The sequence below is a fragment of the Sinocyclocheilus grahami genome, unplaced genomic scaffold (genome assembly GCF_001515645.1).
Source record: "Sinocyclocheilus grahami isolate Dianchi unplaced genomic scaffold, SAMN03320097.WGS_v1.1 scaffold15.1, whole genome shotgun sequence".
Classification (NCBI taxonomy): domain Eukaryota; kingdom Metazoa; phylum Chordata; class Actinopteri; order Cypriniformes; family Cyprinidae; genus Sinocyclocheilus; species Sinocyclocheilus grahami.
Genome location: NW_015505194.1, coordinates 3685168 through 3707179, shown reverse-complemented (window position 1 = coordinate 3707179; position 22012 = coordinate 3685168). Strand labels below are relative to the sequence as shown.

Sequence of the window (22012 nt, the reverse complement as noted above, 5' to 3'; positions counted from 1 at the left end):
GTCTGTCTGACATTTGTCTGTTGTTCTGTTTGACTGTCATTCTGTCTGTTTTTCTGTTGTTCTATCTATCTGTCTGTTATTATGTCTGTCGCTCTAGCTGCTATTCAATCTATCTTTGCTCTGTCTGTCCATTTATCTGTTTGTGTTTCTGACTGTCTGTCTGACTGTCTGTCATTCGATCCATCATTCTGTTTGTCTGACATGTCTATTGTTCTGTTTGTCTGTTGTTCTGTCTGTGTCTCTCTTTGTCGTATTGTCTGTCTGTTTTTCTGTTGTTGTTCTATCTATCTGTCTGTTGTTCTGTCTGTTGCTCTGTCTGCCATTCTATCTGTCTATTTGTCTGTCACTCTGTTTCTGTCCGTGTTTCTGTCTGTCTGTCATTCGATCTATCGTTTAGTCATTCTGTCTGTCTGACATTTGTCTGTTGTTCTGTCTGTCTGTTGTTTTATGTATGTGTCTGTCTATCCTGTCTGATCTGTCTGATGTCCATTCTTTCATTCTGTCCATCTGTATTTATATCTGTCTATCAATCTAATGTTCTGTTTACCATTTTGTCTGTCGTTCTATCTGTTGTTCTGTCTGTAAATTTATCTGTCTATCTGTCTGTCTGAATTAGAAATACTCTATGTACAACTAATACTGTAAAACAGTTTGAGTTAGTGTTTAAATCTGGGTTTGTGTCCTCAGGCGGAGGTGTGCTCAGGGACAGTGGCCGAGGTTATCCAGTCTGTGGTCAACGGGGCAGATGGCTGCATCTTCTGTTTTGGTCAAGCCAACCTCGGTTAGTAAACATCTATTCAACCTAGTAGCCCATATTTTACTGTAATTAACTTTATTGTTATGATAACCCACCTCCCTCTGTTACAACCCCTCATACTTTGACAGATAATGCATTGTTCAGAATCCATTTTTAGATGGAGTAGCCATCACCTACAAGAGGCGAAAAGAAAAGTTTTTCACAGTTTTGGCTGCATTTGAAATTTCCTAGCAAGGAGGCAGAGAAAATGCAGGGAGGGCATATGTGTTTGAGCAGTAATAGCGGTTTGCTGAACACAAAGTGCCCTCTTTTTACATTTTGTGTTTGAAAAGTGCTCAGTTTCTCTCTCTCATACTCTCTTGTTGTTCAGCCCCTCACTGTGAGAGACTGTGTGCCTCCCACCATGCTGCTTCAATCCCCCATAGTTAGCTTGGCTGCTCATTTGCTCTGCTTTAGCGTGGTATATTCTCCTATGACTAACATCCTTGTGGGTTTTATTAGCTTAGGTGTGTTTTACATGGACAGTCCTATTATTAACACAAATCCTATTATAGACCTGCTCTTATATCATTATGTAGTCATGTAAAGTTAATCAGTTGACAGTGTAATTTTTATCATGTCTATGTTGACAAATGCTTCTCACTTATTTTATGCCATTTTTTAGCTAAATAAGAACCATGTAAGGACATTAGTATTGTCTTCCTCACATTGAGTAAATACTTAAATTTTATCTTCAGTCATACCAATCTCGAATGTTCAGTTACATCTTTCATTAGCATTAGCCAGTTTTCACCACAGCTCACCTTTACCTCACAGGCAAAAGCTACACCATGATCGGCAGAGACAGCTCTACACAGAGCTTGGGTGTGGCACCCTGTGCTATCTCCTGGCTCTTCAAGCTCATCGAGGAAAGGAAAGAGAAGACTGGCACACGATTCTCCATCCGCGTGTCTGCTGTGGAAATCTGTGGCAGGGAGGAGGTGCTGAGAGATCTGTTGGCTGACTTTTCCACAGGGACTTCCCAGGACAGTCAGGGTGCAGGAATTTCCCTGCGAGAGGATCCGGTCTGTGGATCACAGGTGCATTAGAGTTTGTTTTAGTATGTGTAGGTCTACTTAGTGTTCCTGTAACTCAAATAATAGTGCATGGTGCTAGCAATGCCAAGGTCATGGGTTTGATTCCCAGGGAATTGATTAAATAGATAAATTAAATTTTTAGGTAAAATTAAAAAAAATGTTAAATGTAATGTAATTGAGTGTAACATTATGTCTTGTTTTATATTCACTACCGTTCAAAGGTTTGGGGTCAGTAAGATATTTTGAGTCTCTTATACTCACCATGGCTGCATTTAGTTGATCAAAAATACAGTAAAATAGTAATATTGTGAAATTATTACAATTTAACGGTTTATAATTTATTATTACAATATAACTTTTTTATTTTAATATATTTTAAAATAAATAAATGTAGATGTAATTTTTGTATATATTTTAAAATCAATAAATGTAATTTCTTCAGTGTCATGGGATTCTTCAGAAATCACAATAAATTCAAGAAACATTTCTTCTTCTTATTATATATTAAAGTTAAAAACTGTTGTGCTGCTTAATATTTTTGTGAAAACTGTGATACATTTTTTCATTTGATTAGAAAGTTCAAAATATTTTTTTTTTTAAATGGAAACCTTTTTAAACATTATAAATGTCTTTACTGTCACTTTTGTTTAGTTTAATGCATCCTTGCCGAATAAAGTATTAATTTATTTTTTAAAAAGAATTGTACTAACCGGTAGTATACAGTAATTGCAAGTCACCTTTCTTTGACTACTGTCAAAATGATAATGTTCATTAATCCATTTAATCAAAATCTAATTGTTTCTGTCTCCCTTTTCTTTCTTTATCTCTGTGTCTCACTCTCACTTCAAAATTTGTTCAGCTGCAGAACCAGAGCGAGTTGCGGGCGTACTCTGCAGAGAGAGCAGCATTCTTCCTGGATGCGGCTCTGGCAGCACGCAGCACCAGCAGATCTGACTGTAAGGAAGAGGACCGCCGGAATTCTCACATGCTCTTCACCCTACACATTTCCCAGTACCGTATGGAGAAGAGCACTAAAGCAGGAAGTATGGCTCGCTGTGCTCATTTTCACATTTATTTAGGAAAACTGTATTGAAATGTGATATCTATGAGCTATTTAAGCTATTTAATATATGGCTGTTTGTCTTTTAAGAGCATAATATTTGACTTTTAATGTTGAGAAGAAATGCTAAAGTAATATTTTAAACAGCCATGCCTTAACATTCAGGGCTCTAAATAATTCAACTTCAAAGGCAATTTACCTCCACCTCAAAAATTAAGTTATACCACCTTATCGCTGTCTAAGAAATCATATCATATATCTTTATGCATCATTAGTATTTTGAGAAGACTGCTACCGAGGGCAGGCGATACCTAACTTTGCCATTATCATGCTCTCCATGTTCACAGAGAGTATCAGTTACCTCAGTTTAGTCCCGCTGATAACGGCTCTACGAGAATGCTAACAAGAAGGGTTAGCACATTTTCATTACTGGGCGTAGCCATCCTGTCAAGTCAGTATGTCAACATTAGAATGGTCATTAGTATTGCACTCCCATTGCTGCAATGCAAGCTGGGTTCTGGCCATTGACACTAGCCAGAATAGATTTTAATATGTAATGAGGCTGGAGTCTCTTCTGCAGAGATGTTTATAGAGCCCAGCATGAAATGAGAAGCTCGTTTGCATTCCTGCTCCACAGAGGGTTTCTGTTTTGAATGCTGGCTTTGTAAATCTTGCCGACGTGAGGTTAATGGCCTCCATCTCAGTGTGAAATAAATGCATCTTCTGTAATGATACTGAATGAATTTTACTTTAGTGACCTACATGTGACTGTAATCTAACTAGCTGTACTTACTTTTATTTGCTTGCTGTTTGATGGACTGCCAAGGATATTGAATCACCACTTACCTAGCAGAGATCCTAAATCCAACTGCTATCTCATAAGGTCCCCTGCAACACTGTGATCTGCCGTACCTGTAGCCTTTTTGATGATAAAATTATTTGTCCTGTCTCAGCTTAATGTGCAGAGACAACTAAGTCATTTGTAGGTTGATTTTTTATTTTATTTTGCAGTTGTGCTTTCAGCATCGCTATTTGAGTAGTCCAACATACAGTAGCAAAATTAGCTGTCTGTCTTAATGGATTATTTGGTACTGCTGATGGAGAAAGGGAACCAGTGGTGTATAAAGTATAAAGTACCTGAAAGCCATACTTAAGTAAAAGTACAGATATCTTACCAGAAAATGACTTTGGTAGAAGTTGAAGTCACCGTTTAGAATATTACTTGAGTAAAAGTCTTAAAGTATGTGATATTTATTGCACTTAAGTATGAAAAGTATTTTTTAAAATCTTAAACGTACTTAAGTATTGAAAGTAAAAGTACAAGTAAATGCAAAATGGAAAAGAAGAAAATAAATATATATATATAAAAAATTCATAGACAACTTGAGTAGCAAGATTGTGTTCAGTTTTAACTCTTTCTTCCATTTTGTATTTTTGGGTAAGAATAAGAAGCACTTCATCCGGTACGTATAGTGTCTTTCATTCCAGCATAAGAAAACATTTCTGGAATCTGCATCTTAAATAGCATTTAGATGTATTCACACAGTTTAATGTATCTCAGAGGGGACATGGATGCATTTAACCTGCAGTTACAGATGCATAAATAGGCCAAATGTTTTGTTTTTAACATAAAAAGTTGAATACTGATATTTGAAATGATTTAAAAACATGAAAAAAATTGTAGAAATGTGAAATTAAAACCACCAGTAGGTGTCAGCAAGTGACTGTTAATGAGTGAGTCATTGAGATTCAACCGATTCATTCAAACGACTGATTCATTCAGGAAGCATTTGACTGTGTTAATGAGTGAATCACTGAATCATTTATTCAACCGATTCGTTCAAAAAGCATTCAATAAGTAAACTACATTGCTCAAAGATGCAAAACAGTGCTGTGATCTTTGTTTGAAACTATTTTCGTTGGCAAAATTGAGCAAAAACAAGCAATATTATTTCTAAAATGTAAGTCACTTGCTAACTTTACTGAACTTGTATAAAATGATTATTAAATTTGTTATGCTGATATCTGCAGAAAAAACGGTACTCTTTGTGTGATATACAAGGGCGTGAATGCTTTTTACAAGTTGGAATCTCGTAATTACGGGAATTCCGATATGGCGTGAACACACCTTAACTTGCAGACGCCAGACAACTGATTCGTCAAACCTGCTTTCCTGCAGTCCGTGTTCTTCTGACTTTATTTTGTAGTAAGTAACGAATATGCTTTGGGGAAATGTATCGGAGTAAAAGTATACATTTTAATTAGGAAATGTAGTGGAGTAAAAGTAAAAGTTGCCTGAAATATAAAAACTCAAGTAAAGTACAGATACTCCCAAAAAATACTTAAGTATTGTAACGAAGTATTATTACTCAGTTACATTATACCACTGGTAGAAACTATGTACTGCTCTTTCAAACAGGACAAAAGTCTTACCTTATCTTTACATGTTTTTTTTTCATGAGTGTCTTTGCTTTTTATAAATTTCGATTATGTATAGGGTTTTGGAATTAAGATGTTGCCTGTAAATGATTAAACTCTGTGTTTAAGTAGGAAACCCAAAGAGTCTTTAACATTGACATTGGGAGTGAATTTCTGTTTTAACTTTGCAGTGTCTGGGAGTCGTAGCCGTCTGCATCTTCTGGACTTGGGCAGTTGTGAGTCTGATTTGAGTCAAACACGGGATGGAGGGAGAGGCCAATGTCTGTCATTGGCTGCTCTTGGAAATGTCATCCTAGCCTTGGCCAATGGAGCCAAGCATGTGCCATACAGGTATGTCTTTTGTGGTTCAATTAATCAATATAAACCAATAGCGGGAGATGATAGATCTCTGTCAATTGTGGTAAATGTGTCTCTGAGCACACACTGAGTCCTACCGATCTACATCTGCAAGGGTTTCATTCTCACCCTCCTCAGATCAATGAAGCCAATTAGCCACCTTTGCAGGGAGGGAATGCAGCCAGGGCAAATTGGACTTGAGGTGGGATGTATTGATAGGAATGTGGGTCAGGGAGTAAGAGATTTATGCTGAAAGAAAATTAAGAAATACTCACCGGAAGGTGGGATAGTTAATACAGTGACATGAGCAGGGAAAAATAATATTTTTCTTTTAGATGTGGCTTCAGAAAATAACATCCTCCACAACAGAATAAAATAAAAACACTCCAAATCAGGTCACTAGAGAGTGAGCATCATTTTCTTTGGATTCTTTTTATTCAAGTATGATTCATAATCCTCTATTTTAAGACAACCTCTCAATGATCTTAGAGGGAAAGAGGCAGAACGTTGTAAAGCCTAGCTTCCTTTTTGGCTAACGAGAATATTTTTTATGTATAATTCAGAGACAGCAAGCTTACCATGCTGCTGAGGGAATCACTGGGCAACATCAACTGTAGAACCACCATGATCGCCCACATCTCTGAGTCGCCAGCCAATTATGCCGAATCTCTCACCACTGTGCAGCTTGCTTCCCGTATTCACCGCATGAGAAAGAAGAAATCCAAGGTTTGTGATTCAAACTGATGTATTTATTATTTGAATTATGTATGCTTATGTATTCATGGTTATTTAAAAAAAACTGAAGCACTGCTTCCTGGTACCAAGGTATCCATATAAGGCAGTAAGTATGGCAATGAACCTTTAAAAGTAAAAACTGCTAATTAAAAAAAGATGTTTTGGACCAATATTAATTGTGAAAATGCTATATAACTATAATATACTACTGTATATACTATAACTATAATAACTATATTTTAATTATTAATAATTGAACTAACAATAATATTTCCAAAGTCATTTTTAATATATATATATTTTTTATTTTGACTTTGGTAGAGTGACTACAGTATTTTCTGAAAGTCTTTATTTTTATCAGCATTTTGTCAATTTTATTCTTGTCTGTATACATTCTCCAGTAGGTCATGACTGTCATTATTTTCCTAAATTACATTTTGGCTTTTATTCATCAGAATCATTCAAAATTTAAATAACAATTCATGCTTTGTCTGAGAAACAAATGTTATGGTGATAATTTAGCTGCAAAATTTCTCAGTGACCTATGTCATGTAATCAACAAATGTAATCAATGTATTTGATTTAAATAACAATTCATGCTTTGTCTGAGAAACAAATGTTATGGTGATAATTTGCAAAATTTCTCAGTGACCTATGTCATGTAATCAACAAATGTAATCAATGTATTTATTCCAGAGAGAGAACAGCATGTAACCTATCCCATCACAGAGGCAATTTTCACCATAATTAAGCTGTTTTGACAGAATATATTAATATTTTATAGAGTCCTTTAGCTGTCTAACTTATGCATAGTATTGACAACTATTTTAGCTTATCCTTTGGTGTGCACTTTTCAACTTTGTTGATATTGACATGCTGTTTCTGAAATTATTATGTGCTGTGAAAGAGCTTTCTGCCAAGATATATTGATGTCAGTGTGGTATGTTATTTTGTTCAGTATGCATCGAGTTCCTCTGGAGGCGAGAGCTCCTGTGAAGAAGGACACATCAGACAGAGACCCTTCTACCCTCGGACTGTGGCACTTGACCCAGACCACCCTGCAATGTTATCCAGTGACCCAGATTACTCCTCCAGTAGTGAGCACTCATGTGATACTGTGATCTATGTGGGGCCTGGTGGGACCCCTATCTCCGATCGTGAACTCAGTGACAATGAAGGCCCACCAGCATTTGTTCCTATCATTCCCTCCCTGAACAAGAAGCGTGTAAAAGAGGGGCCTAAGTCTGATGGGGACCACCTAAAATGTAACACCTTTGCAGAGTTACAAGAACGACTTGAGTGTATTGATGGCAGTGACAGCACATCTGTTTTCACCAGTGAAGGAAAAGGCCAACAGACAGCCTCCAAAAGTGGACTGGAAAGCATGTCAGAAGGGGCTTCTGTATCAACCAGGACCGCCAAGTCCTCTCTTCAAAAGCCTGCGCACCTGCAATATGGGACCACATCTGAAATTAACACGACTTTAAGGCAAGATTCAGAGCCTGTTGTGAGAGAGAAAGTCTTTAATAGAGGACCTATACAAAAACCCAATGCCTCTTCATCCTTGCAGAGAATCTCAAAGACCTCAGTTTTGAATACCGAGTCGATTTTAGCTACACGGACACCTCCAGTAGGTATGAGTCAACAAGCCCTAAGGCAGGGAGAACGCAATGACTCCCCAATTACTGACAGATCCCATCACCTCAGCAGAAGTCCTGTGGAGGTGAGCCACCTACGTGCTGCTCTGAGGAACAGGTGCCTCGATAGGGATGTTTTAAGGACTACAGTTACACTGCAGCAGCCTGTGGAGCTCAATGGAGAGGATGAGCTGGTGTTTATGGTGGTCGAAGAGCTGCCTGCTGGTCTGGTTCCAGACAATGGGAGACCATCCAGCATCATTAGTTTCAACACAGACTGTTCTTTGCAGGCCCTGGCATCTCACTCACGGCCTGTTAGCATTATCAGCAGCATCAACGATGAGTTTGATGCATACACATGCCAGATGAGCAGGTCCCAGCTGAACCAAGGTACTACTAAGTCACAGGAGGAATTTACAGCTGGACATGCAACTGCACACTCTTCAGTCGGCTCCTGGTCTTGTAAAACAAATATTTGTACCCCAAGAAGTGATGAGACTGAAGGGAGCCTCTCGTCAAGGGGAGTGCGCAAGGGACCAGTCAGCAACTCCATGATGGATTTACCTGGTGGTTTACACAAAGAATCTTTCTCCCAGCAAAGAAAAAATAGTCCATTGGGTGACAGTGGAATTTGCTTTTCAGAACAAGACTATGATTCTGCAGCCATTGACAAATTGTCCATATCTAAGTGCCCTCTATCTCATGACAGTACCAAATCATCCCTCGGTGGTCCAAAGTTGATAAGATCTAATAGACTCATAACCTCACAGTCTGCCCAAATCTCATTCATTTCTACACTCCCCAGAAAGAGCATCCAAACAGCATCTTCTAGCAGTAGCTACAGCCATGAGCTACAACACCAAGGTAGCAGAATAGATAAACAATGGACCCACACTAGTAGTGGGCTACACTCGGCCAGAAATTCAGAGTTTAACTCTGTTAGCAAACCACCAAAAAATGGCACGAGTGGGATTCCGTCTAGAAAGACAGGCGGGAATAGCAACAGTGTACCTCGCCCTCCTAAAATACATGTGTCATCCACATCTCAAAGGGTTGTGGATGGTTGTGAGAAGTCGAGCATTAAGAAAGGGGACCTGAGCAAGATGCCCCAGCTCAAGAGAGGAGCCACCACTCTCGGCATGGTCTCAGTGCCCCATAGTTCAAATGAGATGAAATGGGGTAATGATTCCTTGCAAACGACTGGTAGCCTGAAATTCTCATCCTTAGGAAAGAGAGCTAATGGACAGAAAGGTAGTATGCTCCCTAAGTCTGGAAGCATGTCACCCCCTGCTCCACCTGTCCGAAAGTCAAGCCTCGACCAGAAAACACGGATTTTGTTGTCTCCAAGTGCCTTAAAGTCTGTAGGTAATGATGGAACAAGATTGTCTTCCTCCAAAGCATCGGTTTCTGAGGAGGACTTTGATGTTCGAGTTAGAGGGGAATCCGTTAGCTTTAAGTCATCCAGCCTGAAGACAGCTTCTAGTCTTATATCACATAATGCTAAAGGAGACAATGGAAAGCATTTTGGTAGTCTTATGTCCCTTGAAAGGTGTGACAGTTTAACCTCAGTGGGTTCCAGACCAGTACCCTCAAGGGAAAACAGTAATGTCAGTATCAGTAGCACTGGCAAATCTGCTAAAATGGTGCCAAAACTTGGGACGCCCTGTTCAATATCTACACCAACTGCCACTTCCCCTCCATCTACTAGTGGAATTTGTAAGCTTGGACATATAAAAGCCAGTATAACTCCTAGATCCATTGTTGGGAATGGCAACAAAGGAAAGGCCTTGTCAAGTACTGGTTCAAAATCTTTTAGCTCCTCTACCAAGTTCCTTGCTGCGTCGGCTGCTCGCAATACCAGTCTACCTCCAACTGGAAAACCCCCATCTCACTCTGTCATAGGCTCCAATGCTAAACAAGGAAGGGGCACTATTATGGGCACAAAGCAAGCTATTCGTGCAGCCAACAGCCGGGTCAGCGAATTAGCAGTTGGTAGCTCCAAGAAACAGCTCAGGGGCTCTGACCAAGCAGATGGCAACAATGATGCCAGAACTTCCAGCGAGACACCATTGGCTGCTCCTTTGCCTTCTCCTTACAGCAAGATCACGGCCCCTCGCCGTCCTCAGCGCTACAGTAGTGGCCACGGTAGTGACAACAGCAGTGTACTTAGTGGTGAACTGCCCCCTGCCATGGGGCGCACTGCACTTTTTTATCACAGTGGAGGCAGCAGTGGCTATGAGAGCATGATCAGGGACAGTGAAACTACAGGCAGTGCATCTTCTGCCCATGATTCCATGAGTGAAAGTGGAGTGTCCACGTCCAGTCGAATAAAGGCCTCAAAATCTCCCAAAAAGAGATCCAATGGTGAGTTTTACTGTGAAACCACTCAGGGCATTATTTACTGGTGATCAATTTAAGATGTATTTATTAGATGACCTTCAAAAGTTTGAAAGGAAAATAGGTAGTACAGGGAAGGTTGTTGTAATGTATGTTGTAATCAGGGTTTGAAATTAACACCCGCCAACCCGCCAAATGCGGGTAAAAATCAGCTGTGGCGGGTAACGCTTGTCAAATCACTAGCCAATTTGGCGGGTTACTTTTCGTAAGTTATGTTCACTAATTAATTTCTTGGGGAAGTTCATGCAAGTCAAATCTGTGCAGGTTTAGCGCAAATACTGAACTCGTAAGACATCATAACATTATCGAGTATATTGCAAAAACCAAACAAAACACACCTACAGAGTGCATGCATACGCGACGTGATGAAGTCTGGTTAGACTAAGTTAGTGCGCGTACGCATTTAGAGTGAGTTCATTCACTGCATGATTTAGCCTATTAATATGCATTAAGAATGATCAGATAATTCAAGATAAGGCAGCAGAAAATTTATATATTTATATAAATTCATATAGTTAATCAATATCACACGAAGAGTATTATTATAATTGACTGATTAAATGTAAGAATTTGACTCAAAAGATGATGTACTTTAAGAAAAAAATGCCCATAAAAGGTAAAAATCTATTTAAAGTTATTGGAAAAGATTCATTTCTATCACTGCTGTGAACTGACCACACAGAATATGAAGAATATCAAAAAAATGCGGGTTACTTTTCGTAAGTTATGTTCACTCATTAATTTCTTGGGGAAGTTCATGCAAGCCAAATCTGCGCAGGTTTAACGCAAATACTGAACTCGTGAGACATCACATTATCAAGTATATTGCAAAAACTAAACAAAAAACACACATACAGAGGCACGCATACGCGACGTGATGAAGTCTGGTTAGACTAAGTTAGTGCGCGTACGCATTTAGAGTGAGTTCATTCACTGCATGATTTAGCCTATTAATATGCATTAAGAATGATCAGATAATTCAAGATAAGGCAGCAGAAAATTTATATATTTATATAAATTCATATAGTTAATCAATATCACACGAAGAGTATTATTATAATTGACTGATTAAATGTAAGAATTTGACTCAAAAGATGATGTACTTTAAGAAAAAAATGCCCATAAAAGGTAAAAATCTATTTAAAGTTATTGGAAAAGATTCATTTCTATCACTGCTGTGAACTGACCACACAGAATATGAAGAATATCAAAAACTTTAGGAGTCAGCTGTCCACGGTAGTCCTTAAGACCGTTTGCAACGGTCGCTTTTTCACACGCAGTATAGACAGCCTCAAGCTGTTGGTTTATTTCTGTCTTTTTTTTGTTTGTTTGATTGTTGTTGTTTTTTTTGGCTAGCAGAAGTTATGAATGGCCGGTAACTTAAAAATTTAGTAGCCAAATTGGCTGGTGAGTGAAAAAGTTAATTTCAATCCCTGGTTGTAATGTATCTGTCAATTAATGATCAAGACTTAGATACTGAGGACCACAAATATTTCCATCCTCAAAATGGTTTAATAGATTTTACATCACAGTTGTCCAGTATGACTACCCCTACGAGCAGTCAGTGGGGACAAATGGGACCAAATTCTCCACTATGGTGTGTTTTTTACAGTCTGACATAAAGACCATTGATGTTGCACAGTGTGTCATGGCTTTTACTTAAGATTCCACCAGGACAATAAATATTAGTAAAGCATTCCATCTAGCCAGTCAGTCTATTTAGTCCATTTAAATTTATGAACCCAAGGTTATTAGGCATATCTGGTGTTTAATATGTATTCACCCTATTCTGTAATCTGCATTTACCCAAAAATAATTTTTGCTTTAAATCCTTTAACCTCTTGCAAGCCTCTTGCATATTTAAAAGCATGCCCACAAACTCTGCTGTTCATCTTCGGCCCACATAAAGAGCATTACCCTATGTGACCCCTCCAGGCCTGCAGCGACGCCGTCTGATTCCTGCTCCTCTGCCAGACACCTCTTCTCTGGGCAGGAAGGTTGGTGCAGCAGGCCAGTGGGTCGATCTACCTCCACTGGGGGGTACTATGAAGGAGCCCTTTGAGATCAAAGTGTACGAGATTGATGATGTGGATCGCCTTCAGAGACGCAAAGAAGGGTTGACAGAGGTAAGAAGACAGTATGTTTGACAAGTGTGTTCTATGCTGTTTGTATGCTAATTACGAAGAAAATAGCAAAAGTCTAGCGTGGAGTAAATAACTGTGTTTAAGTAGTTTATGTGTCAAGTCATTGGTTAAAAATAAATATAAGTGTTAGGATGAGGCTAATAGGCTATTAGAAGTGGAGTAAATTGAAGAAGTGGAGTATTTCCCCTATATGTGACTTTTCAATTTTTTTATTCCTCGTAAAACAATCCTACAATTGATTTTCAATCCTTTTCACTTTAGTGTTCAGCATGTGGCACAGTCCCAGTATGATGGAATAAAATCAATATTTCATTTATGCTAAACTCAAAAGCATCAGATAGCATGATATTCTGATGATTCTCTCACATCTGACAAGTGCAGTTGTCAGGAATGAAGCTTATCTCTGTGACAATTACTTATGTTGGCTAATTGATTTTAGATCGGACTGATAACTTTAGTTAGACAGGGAAGTGTGTAAAGATGAACAAAGGTCTTTCCAGAGAGAGGAAGAGATGGTGAGAGAGATAGAAGGAGAGAGAGCATCGGGGAGGGGACAGGGGTGCCCGTGATGAATGAGGTGTGGCACCACAATCTGTAGCCCGCCTGATTGGTCTTTATGGCCCACTCCACACAGTGCGTCCATGGGTCATTAACTGTTTCTCTGAGTTTCTAACCCTGATCATACAGGCAATTGTGTAGAGAAGATGAGAGGAAAAGACATTAACTCAGTCGAATGACGCTCTGATTTATTTTCAATTAAGAAAAAATGATCTCAGCTCGCATATTAGAGTCTGGCAGTTTGCTTATAAAGAACTAGGCTGTTCAGTCCCTTGTTTTATGTGAATCTGTATGTATATGTGTGGGTAGGAGGTTGTATAACTGTTAAGTTTATATTTGTTTGGTGAAATTGGACCTAAATTGGACCCTGTATGGCAGAAATAAAGCGCTATATAAATGCATTATTCATTCATTCATTCATTCAAATTTAGGGTGTATTCACACCTGTCTTGTTTGGTTAGATTGAATCGAACTCAAGTTCGCTTCCCCCTTTGATGCGGATCTTTTGAGCAGGTGTGAATACAGCAATCGCACTCGGGTGCAGACCAAACAACCGTACTGAGACCCAGCTGAAGAGGTGGTCTCGGTCCGCTTCCAAACAAACTCTGGTATGGTTGAATGTATGAACCAAAGAATGGATGACCTTAAGCACACGTGTGGTTTTGTTTACAGTTTCTGGTTCACTTGCAAAAAGGGCACCAAACTAAATAAATCAACATTTTATTTGGTCCGGACCAAAGCAAGTGAACTAGTGGACTTTCCTGGTGTGAATACACCCTAAATCCTATTTGCTGTGGGCATAGCATAACAGCTTAAATTAGTTTTTCTTCGTCTATAGTTCACGAACCTGAGATATTTGCAGTTAAGAAAAAGGCATTTCAATTGTTATTGAGCATTTTCATTTACTTTCTAATGGCCACCTGTTAGTGACAAAATAAACATGATAGGAGTAGAGTAATCTATACTGTAATTCAACCTTTCAGTAACAGGTTCCTCTTGAACAGGATCTTTCTTTTTAATCCTTTAAGCAAACGTGCCTTTAAGAGACCTGCAAGTATTTAACCTGGATGCTAATTTTATTTCCCGCTTGGCCCTAATTAATCTGACCAAAGGGCTGAGGACCTAAATCCTCTTTATAGGTTAGCGAGCATTGAATCAATTCGACTTAAGCCACTGCACTTTAAATCAGCCCTGAGGAGAGCTACGCAGTCTAGCAGGTGATTGGAATAGGTACAAAGGATTGTGGTTGACTGTATGCAACTCACACTGCTGTCCCACACTTGCAGGGTTTGCAGTACTTCAACGCCCGCCTTAGGATGTTGGAGAAGAGGCAGCAGCAGATCAGGGAGATAAGAGCCAAGTATGAGAAGCTGAAAAAAGAGTTGGAGGATGCCAAGACTCGTCTCATGCTGGACCCCAGCAAATGGATGGGAGAATGTAAGTTCCCAAGTGTATTGTTGTTTATTTTGTTTTTCATGCTAATGAATATCAAGTGATGACTTTCCCCCTTTTTAAAGTATTATGACAAATATATTGTCATGTATGAAGTCCCATCTACGCATGAAGATAGAAAATGCTAGAATTTTGTTGTTACTGCACTAAAATCAAAACAAATTGTCAAAATATTATCTGAAGAATATTTACTTCTTATTAAGTTCATACAGTGTCCTTTTTCCATCCTCTTATTGTTTAAAAACTAGGACTGTCAGTAGAACAAAATAAATGTGATTTATGATCTTATGATACTAACTTTGATGCCTTATTGATGCTAATTTTCTTCTGGCCCCCTTGTGGCCCCTTTGACCTCAATTTGAAAACCTTTGATTTATATGACACTGAATATTAACAAGTATTATACAATAATAGTACGTGTATTTTGTTTGACTGAACTTATTTGTCATACTACAAATTTCACATGCTTTCAGCCAAAATGACTTTCTTTTGGCATTTTTACCGTGACACTTTACCATGCATCAAGGTCAGGAATGATTTGTTTTACCATACATCTTACACAGCATATGTGTCCCAGTAGTGTGATGTAGACTAATGGCTCCCTTTATAACTTTAATTTAAGTGTTTGAACTTTGTGCCAGAGGAAATGATGAGGTATTGGTGCATTCACAGAAATGTCTAAAGCATTGGCTTTACAATACAATAATGGATGACATTGATTTTCCAGAATATTCTCCATAAATGTAAACTGTGAAACAATTTGTTGAGGTTTTTGTAATTGGGATTCTCTTTTACTGTTCTTGCCTTCAACACTTAAGCTGTAAGAACGAACTCTGGACACAGACTTTATGACGTTTAACCTTAATGTTAACAGTGAGTCAGCAAATGGTATATTATTGTATTTCAGGATTTTCTCAAACAAAAACAAATACCTTCGGTATCAAACAGGGCAAGAAAATTATTTGAAGAAAATGAAGCTTAATCATGTGATTTGTATTGTTTACTCTACTGAGAATGAAAAAGAACATTGCCAGCAGCAAAGAAAGCTCTGTTGATTCTGTATCTCTGTTTTATTCTGTATTCGTCCCTCAGTTTCAGTTAGAATTGCAACTATTACAAACCACCAATACAACAACCATGATATTGCGAAGTATCTGTCTCCATTTTGCTAGAAGAAACACTTTTGTAAACAGTATGTGGGAGAAAAATCGGCCGTGTCTGTGTGTGTTCTTGAATCAATAAGGTATTATTTTTCTAAGGTATTAATGGGTATTATTTGCCCACTGGCCAGGTGATGTTTACCATTCATGTGACTGCTGTCTTGGGTAAAGCTGTGATTGGTGCTGTCATGCTGTATAAATCAGCTCCTCTTCAGAGCCTAATAAAATGAGGATGGTGTTTCTGCAAGCCCATCTCCCACACCAACAAACCATCACATGCAGAGATTTTTGTTTATGTTCTGAGTGATAAAACTGTCAATTTAGGTGTGTCAGTAGGGCTGCATCTCACGTCTTTATTATGTAGTACAATAATGTGGATTCTACGTCTGTATTTATTTTAGAGATTGCTTGATTTTTATATTCATACATGTTGTAATTAGAGCTGTATTCAAATGAGTTATTCAAATTAAAATCAAATTTACAAATGATTTACAAATGCAAATTATGGGATCATTTAAAACATTTGGTTATCGTGGCAGACAATTAACTCTTTGAATAAACGCTGCAAAAAGTAAATTCAGTCAGTATATAATTAATTTTATGTCTATATCATTCAACATAGGCCTACTATTTATTTATTTATTTAAAGAATTTTGCACAAAATTAGCATGTTAAATTGGCTTAGCATGACTGATCGATCAGTCAGTCCATCAATCAATCATTTCAGGAATTGAATGTTAAATGGAAAATTTACATCCCTTGTTATAACACTGTAAGTTTAAGTTTTAAAATAATAATTTTGTTTACATTTTTCACCCTTTTTCCATTAGTTGATGTGGACCCAGATCTGGACCAGGAGTCACAGGACTACCTGGAGGCTCTGGCTCAGGCCACAGGAGACCTGGAGTTTTGTGTCAACCTATGCAAGTCTCGTGTGATGATGGAGACCTGCTTTGATATCGCAGTGCCCGCGATCCCAGGGCAGAGTGGACAACAGGAGATGGAGGTCTAAGAGAGAACAAAACAGGATGTTGTTTGCAAGCTAGTTGTGAGTTACGGCAAGACCACTTCTTTTCTGGAATTGAGACTGTCCTTCTTGGAGCAACGCAACAAGTAAAGGTATTGAATAAGCATGGTTAAAAACTCCCTGAAATTCTGAGAAACAAAGAGACCGAATAGAATAAGAGCAAGACCGTGTCCTGAGATCTTCTTTATACTTTACCAGGAAGTGCCTTAAACCCAAAAAATCCCAAGAACTATCTTTGTTTTATGATTGGTGCTAGTATTGAGACCAACTCTCCCAAATACACTTTGAAAAAGTATTTTGCATTGCAGTGCAGTGTATAGTGTATTTATAAGAGCTAAAGTGTGTACAAATATAGTTTTAAGTATTAAACACAAAAAGTTAAGAAAAAACTCTCCATACTATTGCGTTTTCTAATATCTAAATGACCACAATTAGAACTCTTTGACTTTTTTCTTCAGCGTCATGCAAAACTTGCTTGCCCCTGATAGATGTGATGTCACTTGATTGGATAAAGATTGGAAAAGCAGTGGCACTGTTGTCTGTCTTCATTTAGTTACAGTCGCTCTGCATAAAGGCCCTGGTATACTTCACTTTCCGCGTTCCGTTTCTACTCGTGCACAATTGCGTCCGCTTAGCTTTCATACTCAACCACGGATGGACGAGCTCGACACATGCACAGTACCACCTACTTGACTCGTTCTGTCTAAGCCTTCACCTCGTGCCTGCGTAGTTGTATGCGGATCGTCCACGCAGTCACAAAAATTGGGCTGCACGCCGACAGTGTGCATGGACATCCGCCGACACTTCTGATGATGAAAATTGCATCATGAGGACAATGCGGACCGTCGCGGAACACGGACAGCTGAAGTATACTTTGGGGTTAATGATTGGCTCTCTGACGACATGTCATTTCCCCTGATCCAGAACTACTACTTTAAGTGATTAATGCAGCTGGTGGCAAATCAGAAATTAGAGTTTGTCTCAAACACTTCTCAGGACATCAAACTGAAGTGAGTTTGTACTTACAAATTTCAGTGTGTGCTGTATGCGTTATACTGTAATGTATGCATGTGTCTGTTCTTCTCTGATCATGCAACATCCAGCATTAAGCTGGTATCTTTTAACGTGGTAAACAACTCCACTGTATCTACCTGAGCTTCAAAAGATTATGCCTTTCTTTTGCTGAAAATGTTCAGATTTACAAACGGCTATCATCTGTTGACAAATTCACAGCACAGGACCTTCTCCTCACTGTGTCCAGTGATTTATCTTCAGCCTCTGATGTTTGATGATTTTTGTTTGTCATAAAGTGTCTCTGGAGAGAAGCGTGACTGCTGTTTCTCATAAAGAAACAAATACAAGAGATTATTTGGATTTGCAAAAGTTTGAAGTAGAATATATGGCTATTTTTTACATCTTAAAATTCTTTCTTTGTTTTTGTTGTTAAACGATCCTTTATTTAAAAGAGAGAAAAACGACTCAGGCTAAGTTGCTGCATGCCATTTTTTTTGTTCGTAAAATTACTTTTTTTCCCTTTTTGTTTTGTATGTTAGTCTGTGATTTCTACTAATAATTTAAGTTTAACAGATATGCCAAGCATTTAGACTTTTTCAACGTCTATGACATTTTACCAGTGTTCCTGCTTTGTATTGTACAGTTTTTTATGCTTTTTAAAAACCATGTATAGACCCCTAAGTTTGCATTAACATAAAATTATGAATAAAAAGAATGTTTCCTCTTTATAATTATTTGTGTGGCTATTTCATTTTTCTACATAATTATTTATTTAATATCATTATTATTATTATTTATTAAGTATTTTATTTTAAAAGAACATTCAGGTTTCTTCTGTTATAAAGGGCAGAGTACAAATCACATACAAATTTTGTACATAAGAATGTATGTGCAAAATAGACTGCAAGACTGAATGAATTCCATAATTTTGGTTTCTAACAAATGATAAAACTTTGAAAAGTATCTGTGTTTTATATAGTTGCATTTCACTATATCTTGCATTTTACCAGGTTACCTCTTGGAGCTTATGATCAACATTCAATAGGAAAATAAAAGAGCTACACTGCCATTCAAAAGTTTGGGGTCAGTAAGATGTTTTTTTTATTATTAAATAAATGAATACTTTTATTTAGAAAGGACAAATAAAATGAATTAAAAGTGACTATAAAGACTTTCTTTCTTACAAGCATATATATATTTTAAATAAATGCTGTTGTTTTGAGATTTCTATTCATCAAATAATCCTGAAAAAAAAAAGATAAGACATTTTTCTCGAACACCAAATCAGCATATTAGAATCATTTCTGAAGAATCGTGCAACACTGAAGACTGGAGAAATGGCTGCTGAAAATTCAGCTTTGCCATCGCAGGAATAAATTACATTTTAAATTCAAATAGGAAAGTAATTTTAAATTGCAATAACATTTCATATAATATAACTGATTTTACTGTATTTTTGATCAAATAAACGCAGCCTTGTTGAGTATGAGAGACTTCTTTCTAAAACTTTAAAAAGTCTTACCGAGCCCAAACTTTCAAATAGTAGTGTGTAATGTGATATGCCCATATAATATAAGTTACCAACCAGATGAACAAGATCACATTTCACATGTGCAGGAGAAGAGACTGTGTAATGACGACTTGAAATTAAAGCAATCGTTCACTGTGGACTTGTTACATTTTTACTGGTCACAAATAGGGCAGATGAAAAGATGCTGCAACACAGATGGCTTGAGCCAAAACAAATTTGAGAATTTAATCATACCACGGATTAATCTTCATTAGGTTTTCAACTCTATAAATGATGGTATACTAGATTATTGATTCATTTATGCTCTTGGGTATTGTAAGTCTATAGACACAGAAGAGACCTGAGAGCTGTAAAGGCCAACAGGGCAAAATCCCTTTATGAGTGATTCCATTGGCAGGTTATTCCACCTGCTCTCTCCTGTTCTCCTCAGCAGATGGTCTCATCAAACAGACCGAGACGTTTAAATCAGTCTCTCTGAAGACATTTAGCTGTTTATCCCATAACATGTCACTGAGAGTCACCAAGTGACCCTGTCAAATTTACTGACTAGAAGCACACCGAATCTGTTCCCGCAGAAAATCTTGGAGAATTTGATCACCCGTCATCCCTAAAGTTCTACACGTCCATCAATTGTTGGTCTCCTACAGTGAGAGCCTTTGATGCATCTCTTTCTGTATCTGCCTGCCTTTGTTCATTATGTACAGGGATGGGGGAGGGCAGGTTCAAAAGCAGACAGTCCAACCCCCAGGCTCTGAATGTGATTGAGTTCTTCGTCACCCTGTGAATATGTACAACAGAAACGGACAAAATGAAGGTGGAGTCCGTGGTATTTCAATTCCATCCTCTGACACAATGCTACTGCTTGCATTTATATTGAAAACTTCCATAAATGGGAAAATACTTTGAAATTCATGACAGAATGCATGAATAATCTTATAAAATGAACAGTGGTGATATAAAACTACACCAAATCGTGTTTTCTACAGACTGAAGCATTAGCCAAATATCAGTGTGCATATATGCAAAATATGTGGTTTTAATGCATTGAATAATGAAAAAAAATAAAACATAATATCCTAACAACAAACTCTTAGTTTATTCTGACTACTTCCACACTACGTTTTTTTCCCCCAAGCAAATAACCATTGATTTGTTTTGTTTTGCTTTGCTTTATTTTGTGTTTCATTTTGCTTTTTGTGCTTTGGTTTTGTTTTGTTTTTGGCTTTTGAGTTTTGTTTTGATGTTTGGGTTGCGATCTTATATTTCCTGCGCATGCACAAGATCCATGAAAAGGGTACATGCATTTATTTTTGGTATGCAGGAATGCTTGTTCTCAACACACTGCCTTCTATGATGATTGAGGTTGCTGTGATGCCTTGATTGGGGAGCTGAAGCAGTGAACCAAGCAATGGGAAGTCATTTGCTATGAACAAGGCTTATTTCCTGGAGTGACAGGTCCACACTGTGAGTATGCTTTGGTGAATACACTGTGATTGGCACATAGTGGTGACAAGGTGATGTATCTTTCTTTTACTGGCACACTGAAATGTAAGGGTGAATAGTAGCGGGGTTAATTGCTCCTTGTTGTGAGAAGCCAGTGTGCCGCCTGTCACGCCTATTGCATTAATCCCATCAGAGGCAGCATGTGCCCATCAAATGCATGGCAACGGTTGCTGTGGCTCCCATTTGAGAATATAGCCTTGCCTAGCCTGCGGTAATAGTTTTTAAATTCATTTTTAGTTGCCGTGTAGACTGGGCTCGGATATTTTCCTTTTTTGTACATGTACATCACTTGTGAAAGAGCAGACATTTTGGGCTGCCAGCTATACTGAGTAAAATGGGTTACTTTTACAACAGAACAATATTGTAACAAGCACTCAAAAAAAAAAAAAAAAACCCAGAGTCAGAAAGGTATAGAGAACACACATTTAAATCATAGAAAGCTGTTTATGCCTTTACAGTTTGAAAGATATTTTCTCATCCCAAGAGAGGAGACTATACATCATTTTTACTGTTTGTTGTGCCTTGAGAGCTCAGATGAAATGGGATTTATTGACTCATTTTAGGGTAAATTAGCCTCTGTTCTGAAGATAGCCTGGAGCAATCTATTTTGTTTTCCCTTCCTCAAACTGAGTATTTGCACAAATTCTTAATTAATCTTTGTCACGTGACCTCTGCCAAACTATTTGTGTCAATTAGTTGTCAGCTGCTTTAATAGCACAGTTCATTCAGGTCAAGATCAGCATATTTATCTACACATGGCAATAAGCTTTTGCTGCCTTAATGGAAAAACAAGCAACAGGCAATCATGCAAGAAATGTTTTAAGACTATTTTTCTAGTCTTTTTTCATCGTGCACACTCTATGGCCCTTCAGTACTGGCTATCATCTCTTTGGGGTGATGTTTATTAAAGTTAATGTTGTCAGTTCAACATGCTACCATTTTAAACATTTTGAAAGAATTAAAAAAATAAACCATTTTGAAAGAAGTCTTTTCTGCTCACAAATACAGCATTTCTTTGGAAAATACAGTAGAACAATAAGATTGCAAAATATTACAATATTTTAAATAACTAAAAATAAAATAATAAATACATATATAATTGTTTTCTCTTTAATATATATATATATTTTTAATTCTGAGATGACAGCTGAAGTTTCAGCAGCAAATGCATAAATGTTTTATTTTA

At 37.8% G+C, this 22012-nt stretch overlaps 2 protein-coding genes across 3 annotated transcripts in view; both read left to right on the top strand.

Moving 5' to 3' along the window:
• Positions 1-16991, top strand: part of kif26aa (kinesin family member 26Aa) — a 78205-nt gene extending 61214 nt beyond the window's left edge. For both annotated transcript variants that reach the window (XM_016294628.1, XM_016294637.1), the window contains 9 exons: positions 688-781; positions 1574-1836; positions 2693-2876; positions 5503-5662; positions 6232-6394; positions 7362-10404; positions 12373-12563; positions 14426-14576; positions 16582-16991. In XM_016294628.1, the coding sequence (XP_016150114.1) occupies positions 688-781; positions 1574-1836; positions 2693-2876; positions 5503-5662; positions 6232-6394; positions 7362-10404; positions 12373-12563; positions 14426-14576; positions 16582-16763 (4431 nt within the window). In that variant the 3' untranslated portion in view covers positions 16764-16991. The remainder of the gene's footprint in view (positions 1-687; positions 782-1573; positions 1837-2692; positions 2877-5502; positions 5663-6231; positions 6395-7361; positions 10405-12372; positions 12564-14425; positions 14577-16581) is intronic.
• mthfd1a (methylenetetrahydrofolate dehydrogenase (NADP+ dependent) 1a, methenyltetrahydrofolate cyclohydrolase, formyltetrahydrofolate synthetase) overlaps positions 16779-22012 on the top strand; it is an 84241-nt gene continuing 79007 nt past the window's right edge. Inside the window, exon 1 of the mRNA XM_016294655.1 lies at positions 16779-16870. The gene's annotated coding sequence lies outside the window, so the exon portion shown is untranslated. The remainder of the gene's footprint in view (positions 16871-22012) is intronic.